Genomic DNA, 19,720 nt, shown 5'->3' with positions numbered 1-19,720 from the left:
GGACTATAACCTGGTGTGTGTGAGGTGTTTAACTGTTGGTCTATAACCCGGTGTGTGTGGGGTGTTTAACTGTTGGTCTATAACCTGGTGTGTGTGGGGTGTTTAACTGTTGGACTATAACCCGGTGTGTGTGGGGTGTTTAACTGTTGGTCTATAACCTGGTGTGTGTGTGATCTTTAACTGTTGGTCTATAACCCGGTGTGTGTGGGGTGTTTAACTGTTGGACTATAACCCGGTGTGTGTGGGGTGTTTAACTGTTGGTCTATAACCTGGTGTGTGTGTGATCTTTAACTGTTGGTCTATAACCCGGTGTGTGTGTGAGGTGTTTAACTGTTGGACTATAACCCGGTGTGTGTGGGGTGTTTAACTGTTGGACTATAACCCGGTGTGTGTGGGGCGTTTAACTGTGGATTGTTCAGTCTCTGGTGTTTGGGATGACCATGTTGGTTTCAGTTCCTTCATATTTAAATCATTGAACATTTTATAGAGGTACATTCTGAAGTGAGGTTTATCTGGGCCCCATGACACCACTTGGTCACGTCCTCAAGCTGTTCACTCCCTGTAATGTGGGGGAGGGGGGTGTGAGGTCAGGGAGAGGGAGGGGCTGCACCTGGCGGGGCGGGGCGGGGCTGGTGACGCGGGGCGGGGCTGACGACGCGGGGCGGGGCTGACGACGCGGGGCGGGGCTGACGACGCGGGGCGGGGCTGACGACGCGGGGCGGGGCTGGGTTGTTGTCGCGGGGCGGGGCTGACGACGCTAGGCTGGGCGGGGCCTGGTTGGTGACGCGTGCGGTGCGCGCCCGCAGCTCGAGCCGCTGTCCTCCTGCTGGGCCGGGCCGGGCCTGCTTTACTTTGCTCGGATCCCGCCGCTGCCGCTCCTCCTGATGTCGGCCCCAAGGCCCGGGCGCCGGGGCCGGGTTCGCCTGGTTTACCGCTCCCTACAGAGCGCTCAGGATTACCTGGACCGGGAGGATTTCGGCACCGCCTTCGCCCATTACCTGCTCCTGCTGAACGTGGCGCCGGAGCTGAAGGACATCATCAGAGTGAGTGAGTGAGGGAGGGAGTGAGTGTGGGCCCGGGGACTGGGGCCTGGGGCCTGGGGCCTGGGGCCTGGGGCCCGGGGCCCGGGGCCCGGGGCCTGGGGCCCGGGGCCTGGGGCCTGGGGCCTGGGGCCTGGGGCCTGGGGCCTGGGGACTGGGGCCTGGGGACTGGGGCCTGGGGCCTGGGGACTGGGGCTGGTGCTGGTCCCTGTCCGCCTCCCCTGGCCTGTGGGGGGTGGGGGTGGGGTGGGGTGTGGGGTAGGGTGTGGGGTGGGGGGGGGGGGTGGGGTGGGGGGAGGGAGGTGAGGGTGGGGGTTTGGTGTTTGTATTTGTACAGGTGGCCCCTGCATTGAAGGACATGGAGTCCCAGCAAGTCTGTGTACATCTGTCAGGTTGAACTGTTCTGTCCCAACATGTCTCCCCTGAGCCAGCTCACTGTCTCAGTGATGCTTCCTCCTGGGGTGTTGGCAAAGTTTTATTTGTTTGTGGTGGTTTGCCATTGCCTTCCTCTCTCAGACACAGAACTACAGTTTACCCCTGCCCGGATGGAAATTGAGTTCACACTGTTTTCACTCTTGATTAGATTTGATTAGATTAGATTACTTACAGTGTGGAAACAGGCCCTTCGGGCCAACAAGTTCACACCGACCCGCCGAAGCGTAACCCACCCATACCCCTACATTTACCCCTTTACCTAACACTACGGGCAATTCAGCATGGCCAATTCACCTGACCCGCACATCTTTGGACTGAGAGGAAACCGGAGCACCCGGAGGGTGCTCACGCAGACACGGGGAGAACGTGCAAACTCCACACAATCAGTCGCCTGAGTCGGGAATTGAACCTGGGTCTCAGGCACTGTGAGGCAGCAGTGCTAACCACTGTGCCACTGTGCTGCCCATCTTCTGATCCACGGCCAACTGTCTCATCAACTGAACACCCAAATGACAAAATCTGCCTGAGCTATGACCAGTTCTGGTGATCTTCTCTGATCTACACTCTGTTCAGTTCAGAAAGCCCATTGACTTAATTAGAATTACAAGTGCTTGACCTTGTTGACAGTTACCTCTTCATGGATCCATTGAAGACAATAGTTTCAGTTCTTATTTCACATTTTCTGCACCTGCAACATTTTGCTTGTGTTGATTTGACTTTCAAACATTGCTTCATGGTCCAGTGAGTTCTTTAAATGTTGCCAAAGCCAAATGGGATATGAAAATTAACATTTGATGAGAATATCTTCAAATCTCAACATATCAGAAGAGTATCAGATTGGAAATTCATATTTAAGTTAGACAACCAATCACTAATGACATTTCCCCAATACAGAGTCAAAAAGTGTGGTGCTGGAAAAGCACAGCTTCCGAGCTGCAGAAGAGTTGTTGTTTTGGGCATAAGCCCTTCATCGTTTCTGATGACTGAAACATTGACTCTCCTGCTCCTCAGATGCTGCTTGACCTGCTGTGTTTTTCCAGCACCACCCTTTTTCACTCTGATCTCCAGCATGTGCAGTCCTCACTTTCTCCTTTCCCCAATACTGTATTGACCGTTTTGTATTTTAAACTTCTCCCTGACTTGTAAAACACAGTTGAAGAGCTTTGCTCACAGTTAATGTTTTGTTTGAATTTGGTGAACAGAATTGTGAATGCCAAGCTTCAGATAGCACTTAGGCAGTTGAGGATCACATGGAGCTGACAGCCATGGAGAGTGTGTTGTATTGTTGGAGGATGGGATGAGAATGGTTAGTGCTTGTTTTTGACTGGGGCAGATCTAATGGGCTGAAGGGCCTTTTACTGTGCCATGGACCTCTATGATTCTTTACTGCATTTTTGCTGCTCGAGTATTCTCCCAGTTACACATGAAGTTGGCATGGTGGTTAGCATTGCACCTTCACAGCGCAGGGATCCAGGTTCGATTCCACCCTCGGGGAACTGTCCATGTGGGATTTGCACATTCTCCCAGTGTCTGTATGGGTTTCCTTTGGGTGTTCCAGTTTCTGCCCATAGTACAAAAATGTGGCAGGTTAGGTGGATTGGCCATGGTAAATTGCCTTAGTGTCCAGGGATATACAGGCTGGGTAGATTACAGGGATTAGGTTGAGGGGTAGGTCTGGTTCAGATGTCCTTTGGTGGAGTGGTGTAAACCTAATGGGCCGAACAGTCTGCTTCCACACTGGAGGGATTTTGATTTCTAAATCTCATTAAAATGTTACAATTAAAGCTGAATGGATAATTTTCAACTTAAGGGCAGCTGATTGTCAGTGACATCTTTGCAATAGTTAAGAGATGACATCTGAATAATATAGAATGATATGCAATACTAAAAGGCCATTTATGCAGTCTTCCTTTTTGACCAGTGTATCAGCATAAGTCTCTTCCCTGTTCTCTTGAATGTTACTGTAGGTTCCCTTACAGTTATTTGATTGTCCCAGCTGCGCTCCTGTCTTAATGATATCCACATTTTTACAATTCCATCAAGCTTTTATCAATTCTTTGAAAACTGTCATATGATTCTTCTAGTTTTTTTCAAATATTATTGGATCTCCTCAACAATTGATTTAAATAGAATGGGTTTCCCTAAACCTTTCTAACCCTTTACACTGTTACCATACTTCAATAGCATGTAGCTAACTTGGAAGCTGAATGAATAAAAGTGGAAGAAGAATATTCATTTCCTTGAGTGGCTTATTTTGTCTTGATGGATGTGTACCACTTCAAAAAAATATATTCTCTCCTCTTTTTTTCCTCGTGTGTCCCTTTCAAGATTCTTGAAAGTTGCTTCCGAAATCTGTACCCACCTTGGTGCAATATTTGTGCATTCTAAACAGGTCTTAAGCCTTGTTTTGTAAAGATATGATCCGTATCAAATTCACAAATGACATTCTGTGTGAATATATACTAATCTCATTCATCCTCCACTTGTTTGAGCCTTTCTTTGAATGACGCAGTGCGGAAAGAAGCTATTTATCCCACCATACCTGTACCAGCTTTTTGAAAAGGCAGTCCAATTATTCCAGCTCAAAAACAAATTGCTGAAGAAACTCCGGTTTGGTAGCATCTATAGACCGAGAAAACAATTGTTCTCGTTCTCTGGCTTTTTCCACATAGTCATGTAAATTGTTTTCCCTCAATTTCTTTATCCTGTTTTCCTTTAAAAATTGCTGCTAAATCAGCTCCTTCTACTTTTTCGGCTGTGCATTCCATATACTGATACATTATTGTTCATTCAGGTCAGCTTTAGGTCATCTGGGAACATTGCAGAAGTCCTAATTATAAGCTTCCCCAGTTCTTGATTTGGGAGTGGTTGTTTTGGACTGGAAAACTATGCATGTTAATTTAGATTAGATTAGATTACAGTATGGAAACAGGCTCCTAGGCCCAATCGTCCACACCGACCCTCCAAAGAGTAACCCACCCAGACCCATTCCTATACTTACCCCTGACTAATGCAACTAACACTATGGGCAATTTCCCATGGCCAATTCACCTGGCCTGCACATCTTTGGATTGTGGGAGGAAACCCACGCAGACACGGGGAGAATGTACAAACTCCACACAGACAGTTGCCCAAGGCGAAAATCGAATCCGGGTCCCTGGTGCTGTGAAGCCGGGAAAGTAGAGGTGGTTTACTTGAAAATCTGTTGTTAGTAAAATTATTCAGGCCCATAATCAATGATTAGGTGACTGGACAACTTGAAATTTCCAGCTGTGGTTTTGTAAATGGTAGGCCATTCCCAGGTAAACGGACTTAAATCAGTTTTGAAGATGTGATTAAAGAAGTGGACAGAATTGACTCTTGGTTATTTAAATTTCTGAAGGTTTTTGATGAAGTCTCTCATCAGATTCTGTTCGCTAAGCTTAATGTTCCTGGAATTGATGGAAATTATCAACCTTTTTAGGAAATTGGCTGAGCAGGAGGGACTGTAACTGACATATCAGGTGATGGTGAGCTACCACCTTCAACCGCTGCAGTTCTTGGTGTGTAGGTACACCCATAGAGTTGTTAGTAAGGGAATTCCAGGATTTTGTATCAGTGACACTGAAATAATAGTGATACAGTTCTAGGTTAGCTCGATGTATGACCTGAAGGAGAAGTTGTGAGTGGTGATGTTCCCATGCATCTTCAGTTCATGTTCTTCCATCACACTCCTGCCTTGTGTAATGTGGGAGACATTGGGGGATGTGAGTTACTTGCTGCAGGATTTCTATCCTCTGACCTGCTGTTGTGGGCACAGTATTTATGTGGTGGTTCTGGTTCACTTTCTGGGTAATGGTAATGCCCAGGACATACTGATAGTGAGATATTCAGCACCGGTAATGCAAGTGAATATCAAGTGATGAGATTCTCTCTTGTGGGAGGTGGTAATTGCCAGGCATTTGTGTGGTGCAAATGTTATTTGTTGCCCATCAGGCCAAGCCTGGATGATGTTCAGGTCTTGCATGAATAGGTATGGATTGTTTCAGCATTAATGGTGTTAATGTTGTGTAAACATCCCCACGTCTGACCTTATGCTGGAGAGAGAGTTATTGACGAAGCAACTGAATTTGTTGTAGTTTGGACAGTACCTAGAGGAACGCCTGCAGAGATGTCCTGGGACTAGGCTGATTGATCTCCAGTAATCACCATCATCTTCCTTTATGCTAGGTATGACTCCAACCAGCTGTGTTTTCCCTTTCTATGGCATTCGTATCCTCTAGCATTGTTGGATCATAGGTTTTAATTTTTCATTTGTTTACCATGGTAGTCAGTTACTGATCGTACTCAAACTGGCAGAGCCTGCCTGTGTACCTTTTTTTAACAGTAAAATACAAGTAAATTACTCTCAGAAGGAAAACCCAAACAAGTTATATTGTACAGAACTATTTGAAATAGTCTTATAACAAATTTAACAAAGTTAGATTCAACCTTCTTACTCCATAACAACTTTACAGATACTCCACCTCACTGTTGTCTCCACACTGAAATGTTATAATGTGTTTACTTTCTGGCAAGGTTCTGTGTGCACAAAATACTAATCTCTTCAGCTAATACTTGTTCATGTGACCCTTAAATAAGCAGCTATTTCAGCACCCATATCTCTGCACCGTTCTGCACATGCGTGGTGTCAGCTGCTGACAGAGCAGCTTTCTGTGAGAGGTACTGTACAGAGAGCAGCTTTCTTATAGTTTTTACATGAAGTGTGTTAAATTTACTTTTGTTTCATTAGTAAATATGATTTCAACCTTCATTCACACTGTGCTGTACTTTGCGTTAGACTTTTGGGTGATTTTTGAGCGATCATGAGTGAATTTTCTTTTGTTGCCCTGCCCCAATCCCACTTTTCTCAAAGGCCCCATTCTTTATATGAAGTGATTTTCTATTAAGCGAGGTTTCAGTGGAATGCAACTACGGCATTATAGGAGGACTACCTGTAGTTTGTTGGTCGTTTTAATTGTGATTAATTGCAGCATTAAAAGGATGCCTACAGTAGAATGGACAAACTCTTGTTAAGAATTCAGTATCTATGAGGTGACTCAAACTGCGGGTTTCTGACTGTTCAATGTGCCTAAATGGTGGGGCAGATGGCACAATGCAGTTTTGATGAATCTTTTGCCTTCCAGTAATTTTCAGATTTCTATTTTAACTTTGTAGATGTGAGCATTGCTTGTTGCTTTCTGATTTTTACATAAGTAAGCCTGAGCATTAATTATTGCAGCAAAATCCAACTCCTTATGCCTCATTAATGTTTGAGCAAAGTATACTTCTGTTCAAGTTTGATAGTTTCACCTATTGTAAATAATTTCAACTCTGGACAAGAGACCCTGTAAGATGGAATCACTTGGAAGTGGTGCCATATATGGAACATGGGAATTGTTTGATAATAAAACACCAATGGCCAGCATGCCTTCTGTTATGCTGTTATGGCATATGGATTTTACCAAATTGAACTCCCGAAAATAAAGATTCATTGTTTGTTCTGGATGTTAATGTACTTGCCAAGTTATAGATAAATTGATAAATGATCACAAAAGCATCAGTTTTGAAGCCTCCTGTCCAATCCAATGTAATGCATTGGCTTTGCTTTAATGTCGTTCAGTTTTTCATGTATTTTACGTTAGTTGTCTTTATTGTTGAAACCCTAGGAATCGTTCCAACACACACTCTTTAAATGGGCAGAAGAACTTAATTCTTTAAGTCGGATTCAGGATATATTTGACTGCTATGAACAGGCCTTGGAGCTCTACCCAAATAATGAAGTAATATGGAACAGTATGGGAGAACATTTATTTAGGTTAGTGATAGCATTTCCCAATTGTTTTTGAATATCTGTTATATTAAGTGGTTATATAATATCGTTTGTATAATACTTTTATCTATCTCCTTAACAGCTTTTATTGTGACTTTCTGTCGTCCTCAATACCCATAGTAAATTTAGTGAACATGAGCTGTGAGTATTGGTACGCTTAATTGTTAATGCCAGTACAATGTAGCCCAATCCTGTCTTTGTCTAAGATTCACAAATATCAACTTTCCAGCAAGTTGATTTCTTTTAAAAAAAAAACCCCTTATTGTATGGTTCTATGGATGATGATTGATCACCAGTATGTTGCCCAGGTGGGATTATTAACATCCTTAAAATTTTCTTTGTGTTGTTCAGTATCACCGCTCAATCTGACCCCATTGCACACCCAATGCTGTGTCGCTGCAAGGTGGTGTTCATAAGGACTGGCTTTTAAAGAAGATAACTAAGATATACTATTATTGTGTTGTAATTGTATGGTAATGTCCACTGTAATTATAGTCTGTCCAACATTTACTTTAACTTTCTTCATCCAAGTTAGCACAGATCAATAATTGAACCTTTGGCTATATGTCTCAGCCACTTGTTGGATAGTTTGATGATTCGAGAGGAGTTTGTTAGATAGAAGCAGAACTGTGATTCAGATGAAGCATATCGAGTTTCTAAACTTTATGTGCTGCTATGAATTGCAGCCCCTATTTGTCACCGTACTTGAAATCAGCTAATTGGAGTTGTCGAGTCCTACAGCATGGACTCTGACTGTAATTAACTGGTCCATGCCAACTGAAATGTTCGTTCATGCTAACCTCATTTCTCTCCACGTGACCCAAATCCTTCTAATCTTTTCCTATCAATGTGATTGGCCAAATGCCTGGTTGTCCAGGATCACCTCGACATTCTTAAATAAACATGAAAGATTTTATTATACAATGAAATGTTGTGGAGGTCCCTCTGCTCCGGGTCCATCCGAGGGAAGGGTTGAAGCCAATATTTAACCTTCAACCAATATCTCTGAAACCAGTCATGATCAATATACCGTTGCTGTTTGTGGGCCCCTCCCCTTATTGACATCTTGAGGTAAGTTGCGATGTTGTATTTCAGAATGAGAAAATATGTTTACATTTAGTTTTATCTTTCAAATACCTTTTTGATATTGAAACATCACAAAGATAGTAGTATGCAAATATATTCTCATTTACTATAACTTCTCCCTTCAGAAATGAAATAAATCTATCATTATTTTAAAAAGAGAATGTTAACAGTATATGTTGCTCAACTATAAATGTGATTGTTTCAAATTTCCCACTTCAGTTCTATTCCTGAGCTGCAGTTGTAGAAGCACTGGAAAACGTATTATATTACCCATTTGACTAGCCTTCATATGCATCAATGTGCAATTTAATGACATTGCAATTGAATTGGTTTCTGCCGTCTTTTAATATTCTCATGCATAAGGTTTGGATAGAGTGAGTGTGAGGTAACAGAAGGGCGATGGTGGATCATGGATGCAGAGCAGGGAAGGACATTGAGCTTCTTCCTGCATTGCTGGGTTCTGCATTCATATTGAACCTGGTGGAAACCTTCGGACTAGGTTGCGAGAGGGTCTGGTGTCGTAAACGTTTCCACAGGCAAGAGGTCAGCCCTTCTCGGTACTTTGTCCACCAGGATCTCCAGGTATCTGTTGACAAAGGATGTTGGGGTGACTGACAGGAACCATGCAGGGCAGCTCTGGGCCACAATGCTTGAATTGGTGTAAAACTGGCACCGGTGCCAGGGATCCAGAGAGGTACTGACCATGGTAAGAGCTTTCTTCTGTAGTAAGTGGGAAAATGGGACAAGCAGTGCAGTGTCGGGGCATGGTTTAATAGTAACGCGGGACACTTGAGTAGGTAGTGTGAGAAACGTGGAGGAGCTACACAGAGAGAAACCCTTCAGGAAGCTCACTGAAACTGAGACACAGCTGATTTCTGGTAAATTTCAGACTCAGATCTTTCTAAGTTATCTCGGACATGCCTACTTTCCAGTTTAACAGAGGTAGATTGTGGGCAAGGATGACTAAAGTACGCTTGGGAAATTACTCAGTTGTTATACATGCTGAAGCCTGGTGAATTTTCTTGTTGCATCTTTGCAAAGTTATCTCATTAACTAATTATCCCTGTGGTACCTCCTCATTCTATTATAGCCCCATTTTACTACTCATATCCAGAATAACTTAGCATTGCCAGATAATTGCCATTTTATGTGGAAGGCTATTGAGGACCCAGTCACCCACTGTTAGCCTGGAACTGTCCTGCATAATTCCTGGCATGAAGCCAAGGGAAAATTAGCCCTTCACTTTGCAAGCAGAGGCTTGGAGGTCTTGGTGGACAGGCTGGTGCAGAGGCAAAACAAATTGCTGGAAAAACTAAGCAGGTCTGGCAATATCTGTGGAGAGAAATCAGAGTTAACATTTCAGGTCCAGTGACCCTTCCTCAGAACTAGTAGAGAAGAGAAATGCCCTTGTCCCCCCCCCAGCAACAGAGAGTCACAATACCGGACTCTGCTAGCCTGGTCTGAAGTTTTACCTGGGTCAGTATGGTCTCCTCCATCTGGAGAACTACTCAGCAGTATAGGAAGGTGAATTTCTCCATTCCATCAGGCAAGTGCCATCATCTTCATTCTGAAACCTGCCTCTCTCTGACCATGCACCCATTTCCCACTTGGGCTTATGTTCCGTCATGCAAGATTTTTCCTCATTTATCAGCTACACGAAGCCGTTATGAGAAGAGGTTCCTGATTCTGGCTGCCCCAAGTTGCTGACTGATAATGTCAAAGCTTCTGGACTAAAGTCAGAGACTACCATACACTTAATTTGCCAGGATACCCTGACTGGACTCTATCTATCTTGCCTTGACTGAGGATTGCTGACAAGCCTGACGTGTTTTCTAGCTGCACTAAACACTAAGGTGATACAGCAGTGCTGTGAGCCTGGTAGCTCTGCTGAGGGTGAAGGTGCAAAAAGGAAAAGCAAGGCAAGGATGCTGAGAGTATCCAGGTTGGCTTAGAGTGAGTGAGTGGTAAGAGAGTAGGTGAGCAGCCCTGAGGTGCAGCCTAGTCGTGTCAACAAGCTGGATGTATGTCTCTGAGTGCAAAGTGTCCTTGTGGTGGTATTACCACGATAGCTGCCGTTGTAGCCTAAGATGCAGTATTAAGTGCTGGAGTACTTAGAGAATGGATTGTATGTAGATGCTGAGTGTTCTTGGAGATGGTACATTTGTGGATGTGGGGTGTGTGAGACAGGTGCCCATGAAGAATGCATTCAGATGTTAGTGCCTGGTATCCAGTGTGAAGATCCTTTAGAGTAAGCAGCAAAGTATCCTTTCTGATTTCTATGTTGAGAACTCTTGGGGTCCAGTTTACTTGTGGTGGGTAGAAAGCTGCATATTAATGAGATGAAATCTGCAGCTCATGAGGTCGTTAAGTAACAATCGGCACTTCCCAATGAGAATCTCTCCCTGTTACCTCAAAGTTAGTTAAAAGATGCAGCGAGTTGTTCCTGATGTCAGGGTAGGCCTTGCTTGACTTCCTACACAATTTTGCCATGTTTCTTGCCATGGTCCATGTCGTTCAGATCATCCAAGTTTTCACTGAGATTCAAGAAGGTAGTTCACCATTACTTACGTGAGGGAAATTAGGGATAGGAAATTAATGCTATGTGAAAGAATAAAATCAACGTTGAGACTGATTAATTTCTGATTAATGGTGACCCTCAGGGTGTTAATAGTGGGAGACTCTGATGGCAATGCTGTTGAACATTGGGGCAGATGGTCAGACTTTCTCTTGCTGGATTTGGTCATTGCCTGACAGTTTTGTGCTGCAAATGTTAATCGTCACTTCTCTGCCCAAACTGGATGTTGTCAACACTTTGCAACATCTGGCCACAGACTGCTTAATTTTGATGACTTGTAAATGGATTTAACACGGCAATCACCAACAACCATCCTACCTCCAACTTTATTATTGAACAATGGTCATTTGATGGTGCAGCTGAAGATGGGTGGACCTAAGATACTATCCTGAGAAATTGCTACAACGATAACACAAAAATGGGAAAATAAGTGAAGTGGCATTGAAAGAGACAAGCAGAGTTAACATTCCAAGTCACGAGAACTGATCAAACTTTCTTGGAACAAATTCTTTGACCTGAAACGTTGTGTTTCTCTTATCAGGTGCTGCCTAACCTGCTGATTATTTTTTGCCAGGTTTTTTTGATCTTCAGATTTCCAGTATTTGCAATCTTTTACTTATGTATTACAGCTACAGTAATGTTGGGAACTTGAGGTGATTGGTCTCGAACAATCAGAACTCTTCTGCTAAGTATGACTCCAGCTTGGTTTTTGACCCATGTCTTAAACTTGTCCCATAATGAGCTTGATAAATTGATTTATATGTTATTTCACTTTGAGTATTTCCACTTGTAGATTCAACTGTCTCATAAAGCAAACATTCACGAAAGATTCTGGACTGTTAGCTTGATTTATATACAGTACTTTTGCTATTGTTCACAAGAATTCAAAGCTGACTCCAGTAAATCATTTATTGCAAGGGCAGATTTGTTAGTCACATTAGTTTTCGCAGGCTACATGAGACTGGGCGTCAGACCATTCATCCACTTGGAGGACCGCACAGAGCTGAACATCTGGTGAACAGAACCCAACCCTACTGCAACAGATGTTCAAAGTTAATAGCCCTGGCCGCTTTCACAAGTATGTCGTGATTGTCTCGCCAATTTGTACAGGGCCTGTTCTAGACCAAATTATAACGTGAAAACAATTCCATTTGAATCACTAAGTGAAAACAGGATGGGATGCATACATATTGTGTAAAGTGTACTTGTGGTGCAGTGGTACCTACTTTTGGGCCAGAAGGTCTGGTTTCAAGTCCAGCTGCCCCAGACATAGAGTATGGAGTTGTACAGCACAGAAACAGACCATCTTCTAGATGGTCTAACTCATTCGTGCCGACCAGATATCCTACACTGATCTAGTCCTATGTGTCAGCATTTGGCCCTCGAAACGCTTCCTATTCATGTGCTTTTTATCCAGATGCTTTGTAAATGTTGTAATTGTAACCGCCTCCGCCACTTCCTCTGGCAGCTTGTTTCGTACCTGCACCACCCTCTATGTGAAAATGGTGCTCCTCAGGACCCTTTTAACTCTTTCCCATATGCCATAACATAATGGAACAAGTTGATCTGGATTTGGACATGTGGCAAGTAACATTTACGTCTTACGAATGCCAGGCAATGACCATCTTCGATAAAAGACCATCTGATCACTGCCCCTTGAAATTCAATGGCACTATCACCACTGAATCTGCCACTGTCAACATCTTTGGGGTTACATTCACTAGAAAATCATCGGTCCCATCACGTAAATGCAGTTTTTTTTAAAAAAGTCAATGCAGCGAGGAACTCTGCTCCTGATTCCCCAAGCCAGTCTACCATCGAAAATCGCAAGACGGAATCACTTTCCTGGATGAGTACAGCTCCACAAAAGTCAAGAAGCTTGACACCCTCCAGGACAAAGCAGTCTGTTTGATTGGCACCACATCCACATCCTCCACTACTGAAGTTCAGTAGCAGCACTGTATACTACTTACAAGGTGCAGTGCAGAAATTCACCAAAGACACCAAGAAGCATCTTCCAAACCCACAACCATTTCCATTTGAGAAGGACAGGGCAGCAGATAGATGAGAGTGCCACTATCTGCAAGATCCCCTCCAAGCTGCTCACCATCTGACTTGGAAATGTATCGGCTGCTCCCTCGGGGCATCGTGGGTTAACCCACGATACACGAACTACAGCGGTTCAAGAAGGCAGCTGGCCAAGGGCAACTAAGGTTGGGCAGTAACGACTGGTCAAGCAGTAATGCCCACATCCCACGAGTAAATACAAGAAAAAATAATTTATCTACATATATTGTACATATATGGACAAACTGTTGCTACAAAACTGCAGCCAAATTGGAAAAACCAACAAACTGCAGATGCTAGAAATCTGAAACAAAAACTGAAATTGCTCAAGAAACTCAGCAGGTCTGGCAGCATCTGAGAAGAGAAAGCAAGAGTTAACGTTTCAGGTCCAGTGACCCATCTTCAGAACTCTTACTGGACCGAAACGTTAATTCTACTTTTCTCACCAAAATGTTGTCAGACCTGCTGAGTTTCTCCTGTTGTTTCGGTTTTCGTTAAGCAATCAAACTGAAATTAATATCTTTTGTTTTGGTCAAACTGAAGTTGGCGCGGTAATCTATTAAACAGCTGACCTTTCTAAACTATTTAAAGTATTGTTAGTTGATCCTGTATGTGTATGATAGCTATTGTAATCATTTTCTTACGAAAAATGTTTGCGTACAAAAAATATTTTTTTTATATATCCATTGTATCCAAAAGTTAAAGTTAATTCGCTTGACTGTCTTTGTCTTTGCTCTGTGTGCAGTTTGGGGTTCCGAGATGAAGCTGCCGGCTATTTCCACAAGTCTATTAAGCTCAATCCTGACTACGCTGAGGCAAGGGAAAATTTCTATCGTGTGGCCAACTGGCTAGTGGAACGCTGGCATTTTTTAATGCTGAATGATAAGAAGAGGAATGTCGCCTATCAGAGAGCAATCCAAAAAACAGTGCAGTCTGGTTGTATGTCTGTTCTTGATATTGGAACAGGAACTGGTATTCTCAGGTGTGCCTTCATGTGTGTTGTTCTGATTGTGTATGTTTATTAAATGGACCTATGTTTCTGTATGCATATTATAAACATGGATTTGGAAAGGCAACGCTATGAATGGAAGAAATGAAAGGTGCCAAGTATAAGTGAAAATAAGTGGAGAATATAGGTTTGAGTGGGCCAAAGGATGACAGGTGATAAATCTATGTTTGGAGCAACTGCTAAAATTAACTTGCAAACGAACAGCCATAATCATAGAATCATACAGTATGGAAGAAGCTTAGATATGATCAGTTTGTTGTGGGATTGTTTTCACTTGCTGCTTATACTGTTGGCATGCAAGTTGTCCTGTTTGGTCGCTTCACCAGGTTAGCACCTCATTTTTAATATGCCTTGTGTTACTCCTGCACATCCTCCTGCACTCTCCATTGCACTAGGGTTGATCTCCTGACTTGATGGTAATGATTGAGTGGAAAATATGCTGGACCGTGAGGTTGCATCTTATGCTGGAGTACAATTCTGTTGCTTCCAAGTGTAAAAGACAGTTTACTGGCTGTTTAAGTTCATGCCTCATTCTCATAATAAAGATCAATTCAAGACTGGTCAAGTCACAAGAGGTATTAAGATAGTCCAAAATGGTGGATCTAATCAGTTGTCAGTATTAATTGTAACTATGTGGAAGGGATTGAAAAAAACAAATGAGTTCAGAACCAATGCATTTGTAGAAACAGGACTTTGTGTTGAGCATACAAAATATATAGTAACAAGAAATAATTTCTTCATAGTAACGAAATAATTTCTGGGATCTTAATTGGTTTCAAGGTTTGTGTTGAAGTTGAAGAAATACATGAAAGAACAAAATTTGTTAAATTTTATAGTTTCAGGTGATACATGAAAGGCAAACAAAATCCAAAGATGTACAGGTCAGGTGAATTGGCCATGCTAAATTGCCCATAGAGATAGGTGCATTAGTCAGGGGTAAATATAGGGTAGGGGAATGGGTCTGGGTTGGTTACTCTTCTGAGGGTCGGTGTGGATTTGTTGGGCCGAAGGGCCTGTTTCCATACTAAAGGGAAACTAATCTGAACTTGGAAAATTGTTTGCCATATTTTTGCTTCCTCTCCTTAAGATCTTGTTTTTGTGATTTTTATTTTCTCTCCCATACAGTATGTTTGCAAGGAAAGCTGGAGCTTCTCATGTGTATGCTTGTGAGCTGTCCAAGACCATGTATGAACTTGCCTGTGAAGTGATAGCTTCCAACCAAATGGCAGGACAAATCCAGGTTCTGCACATGAAATCATTAGACATGGAAGTACCTAAAGATCTCCCCAGCAGGTACGTTCCATCACAACTTAGCAAATATACTTATGTATTAGCTATATATAACCTTCTAACAATCTGCTTCTGATTTTTATCAACTCACCCTATAGCTAAAAGCTGTAAAGAAGAAACTTGATCTGTTTTAGCTAGTTTAAATCAAATACTGTTGTTATAATCTTTGTGCTTCAACTTTATTAACTAGTTTGTAAAAGTTGAATTCAGTGAAAAATTTTTATTTGAGAAAAATGTCCATCATGATTGGGAGACACTTCAATGTACCAAAATGAAATTGTACGAGATGTTGTTAGAAGTCACCACCAGTGAGCACAGGAAGTCCCTTCCTGACACCAGCATGTATTGCAAAAGCTCCTGGGCTTCTGATGATTAAAGCTTGTTAAGTGTTTTGTTGACTGCCAACTCACTTCGCAGGTGTTCACCAAACAAGCTAGCCATTAAGAAATCTTGACATGAAAACCAGAATGCAGTATTCCTGATGAATATGCTCGAAACGTTGACTCTCCTCCTCAGATGCTGCCCGACCAGCTGTGTTTTTCCAGCACTGCGCTTTTGGGTTATGAAAGCCAGAGTGGGTACCTGCTGAATTCAGCTGACTGCTTTCTCCAAAGGGCCTCCAGGTTGGATGCTGGGCAACATCATCTCAGGGCAGGCTATCTGGCCACCAGCCACATGAATTCCACTTGCACAGACATTGGATCTGACTTGTACCAGCTTCAAAGAGCCCTCATGGCATATCTCTAACCACTTAGAGGGCCTTTCCTCATTTTAATGATGTACTTCTGGACACAATGACATCTATATTTGTAATGCTGCTGCAAGGATATTTTGTTTTCAGAGCACTCAGCCCATGGACTGGACCAGTCTACATTTTTAGGATGTTTGCTTGTTCTCTTCACACTGACACAGAGACTATGCAAATGTTCTCCATATTCCTGCTTTGCCTTCCCTTGCCTTCTCTCTTTGTGCTTCACCCATTAGCCAGAGATACCAGGTTCACATTGCTTTTATCTTGACTTGTCTCGTAGAGCTGACACAAAGGCAGTTTGTCATGGTTGTCAGAAGGCCTCAGTCAAATCAAGGGGTTGGATTTCACTTGGGGTCCCTGGCACAGTCATTTAGGGGCATCCTCTGATACCAGTCCAGTGCTCTTTTTTTAAAATTCACTTATGGGATGTGGACCTCATGGGAACCAGCATTTATTGCCTATGCTGAGTTTCCTTTGAGAACATGGTGGTGAACTGTCCACAATATCACTGGGAGGGAATTCGAAGGTTGTGTCCTACTCAACTTGGAACCATTGGCAGTAGATGAATGGATTTGCAGCATACCAATGGTGTAGAATACAACATCAGTTTAGTAATTACAATCCTTACACACGCTTCATAGAGCATTATTATAATTTATGTTAAAATATTTTTGAGCAACTCTAGACTGAAGTTTCTGTTTTCAGTAACTTTATTGAGAAAATAGACTGCACTGAAATGTACTAAATGCACTAATAAGCTTCATTCCTGATGAAGGGCTTTTGCCCGAAACGTCAATTCCCCTGTTCCTCGAATGCTGCCTGACCTGCTGTGCTCTTCCAGCACCACACTCTTGACCTGGATCTCCAACATCTGCAGTCCTCACTTTCTCCTGCACAAACATGTCAATATCACTTTATACTCTCATCAGTGCATTTAATGAAATTAGAAAAGACAGGAATTTTGGCTCCTATAATTTGTAATGTTGTTTCAGCGCTTTCCTTTCTTTTCTGTCAGGGTGTCGCTTGTTGTCACAGAGACTGTAGACGCTGGGCTATTCGGTGAAGGAATTGTAGAGAGCTTAATACATGCATGGCAACATCTTCTTCTCCCACCAAAGGTGTGTGTTTTATACAAGTGTGACTGAACATTTGAATAGTTAGAAATGTTTTCATGCTGTAATACCAAATTCAGCCCAGAGGTTTGATACTTGCATCCTTTTCCTAAAGTGGGTGTGTTTTTAATGATACGTTTTGAATGTAACCATGGTCACTTGGGTACATGTCAGAGGTCTTTTCTGACTAAATAAGTTTTATACATTCCCTACGTAGTTGAGTACCACTCAATTACCTGGATTACTTCTCTAGTTTGCCCAGAGTTTATTGGAAGTTTGTGTATGGTATACTGGCCCTTTTTAATGGTGATTGGAAACCAAATAATTGTATATTTTAATTGCTACAGTGATGTAGCACAGATCTTAATAAAAACTGTTAAGCAATTAGCAGACTATCATTGTCAAAGCAGTACTGCAACTGAGAATCTTCACTAGATAGATGATTATGTAATGATTTTTTAAGCTTCCTATAGCTTGTATTCCATAAAATAACCTGTAGTAATTCAAAATGTAGCAATTTTATACCAAAGTATGGAGATTTATACAATAAATAATTTGCATTTGTGTAACACCTTTCATGATGTCAGTGTTTCACTCAAATGATAAATTATTTCATTTAGAAGTAAATATGACATCTAATTTGCAAACAACAGTGACCCATAAACAACAAATAAGATGAATAATTGTTTTACCTGTTTTAATGACCCTAGTTAGAAAACCAAAATTTCTTTGGGACACAGAAACTCCTGCTATTCTTGGAATGCTATCACACAACCTATTCCATCCATCCAAACTTAATTTTTACAGTGTTCTAACAAGATCATTATCATTAGAGAAGCTGAAGTTAATATTGGTGGGCAGTGTGTGTGTGAGAGAGAGAGAGAGACTCTGAGACAGGAAGTCAGTGACTGGAGGTCCCCAAGGAGGTAGTTTGAAAGAAACAGTGACGCTACAGGAAAGCTGAAGGTTGGTTGGCTGGTGAGTAACTACCATTAGGATAAATAGGTGGAAATTAGAGAAGAGTAAGTTTTTCAAAATTTTATTTTAAGAGGTAAAGGTCTATTCTGTTATTATCTTGTGTTGTCTAGTAAGTGGCGACGAGGAGAGCCTGTAACTTGGTCAAACAGTTAATTAATTGAAAACTGTTAAGATGGTGTGTTGTGATTGCAGAATATGGGAGCTTACAAATGCCAGTATGATTTAGGACAAATACGTCTGCAGTAAGAGTTTGACCTCAGAACTATGGCTGAGCTAAATATACTGCAACCCACCAGGGAAGGGGAAAGTTAAGTGGATTCTCTGTTCAGGGAGACCATCACATTTCTTAGGATAGGGTCTTATGATGAAGCTAGTTGTCAAGGGCTGGAGGGTGTAGGTAATGGGAACCAGATGGTAGGAATGCAAGAACTTTATCCTTTGCAATTGTCCAACAGATTTGAAGGTTCTTTCACCTTCTTTGGATGCGAGTGGGGTAAATGTGCGAACTGACTGAGGCACTGTAATATGAGAACCTATTAAACAGGAATGTAGCAGTAGTAGGAGATTGTGTACTACATTTCTCTGCAGTTGAGAGCAAGTGTCCAGATGGTTGTGTTGCTTGGCCGCTACCAGGATTTGGGGATACCTACTCCAGGGTGAGAGGAACCTGCAGTGGGATAAAGTGGATCCCATTGGTGTGGTCCGTGTAACATATTGACGAGAGATCAAAACTAGGAAAGAAGTTCTGTTGAGTGAGTGTGAGTAGCTGGAGGCCAAATTAGAAAGCAACATCTCAAAGGAATGACCTCCTAATTGCTCCCTGAGCCAGGTGGAAATTGGTATATGGTAAATAGCATTAGAGAGACGGATGTGTGAAAGAAATAGATTTCAGTTCAAGGGGCACCAGGAAAGTGGGAGCTATACCGTTGAGATGGCCTATATCGGAAACATGCTGGAACCAGCATTCTGATATCAACCATGAAATAATGGATTTTTGAAACTGAAATAGTGTTGAAATAATCTGTTTAGTTTATTTGACGAGGTAATGTACAAGTAACTGCAAGTAATGCTGTTTAGCTTTCCAAGAGGTATTTGTTAATGTGCTTCATCAAAAGTAGTTGCACAATATAGGAGTGCATGGAATTGTTAACATGGTAAACATGGGTAAAGACTTGATTAGCTAACAGGAAATAGAATAAGGATAAATGGGTCGTCTTTGGATTGGCAAGTGCCATCTGATCAGTGCTGGGTGACAGCTATTAACAGTCTGTATCAGTTATTTAGATGATGGGACCTGCTATAAGGTGTGATAACCAAGTTGGCAGATGTTGCAAAGATAGATGGGAAGCCGAGTAGTGAGAATGGCACATATGGTCTGCAGTGGAATACAGACAGATTACGTAGAGTGTACAGAAACTTGGTAGTTGGAATATAATGTTGGAAATTGAGGTTATGTACTTTGCAGGAATAACAGAGGAGCTCAATATTATTTAAATGGAGAAAGTACACAGTTACAGAAAAGAGGA

The 19,720-nt window shown here is 42.3% G+C and overlaps 1 protein-coding gene across 2 annotated transcripts in view; it reads left to right on the top strand.

Annotated features, from left to right (window-relative positions):
* Positions 1-754: 754 nt before the first annotated feature.
* prmt9 (protein arginine methyltransferase 9) overlaps positions 755-19,720 on the top strand; it is a 49,924-nt gene continuing 30,958 nt past the window's right edge. The window contains exons 1-5 of one of the 2 annotated variants that reach the window (XM_060827243.1): positions 755-1,043; positions 7,163-7,311; positions 13,800-14,036; positions 15,189-15,356; positions 17,120-17,222. In XM_060827243.1, the coding sequence (XP_060683226.1) occupies positions 885-1,043; positions 7,163-7,311; positions 13,800-14,036; positions 15,189-15,356; positions 17,120-17,222 (816 nt within the window). In that variant the 5' untranslated portion in view covers positions 755-884. Of the gene's footprint in view, positions 1,048-7,162; positions 7,312-13,799; positions 14,037-15,188; positions 15,357-17,119; positions 17,223-19,720 lie in introns of both variants that reach the window. The other variant, XM_060827254.1, reaches the window with a different exon arrangement.

Source organism: Hemiscyllium ocellatum, chromosome 1 (genome assembly GCF_020745735.1).
Source record: "Hemiscyllium ocellatum isolate sHemOce1 chromosome 1, sHemOce1.pat.X.cur, whole genome shotgun sequence".
Lineage (NCBI taxonomy): Eukaryota > Metazoa > Chordata > Chondrichthyes > Orectolobiformes > Hemiscylliidae > Hemiscyllium > Hemiscyllium ocellatum.
The sequence above is the reverse complement of the archived record's forward strand: the minus strand, read 5'-3'. Positions and strand labels throughout refer to the sequence as shown.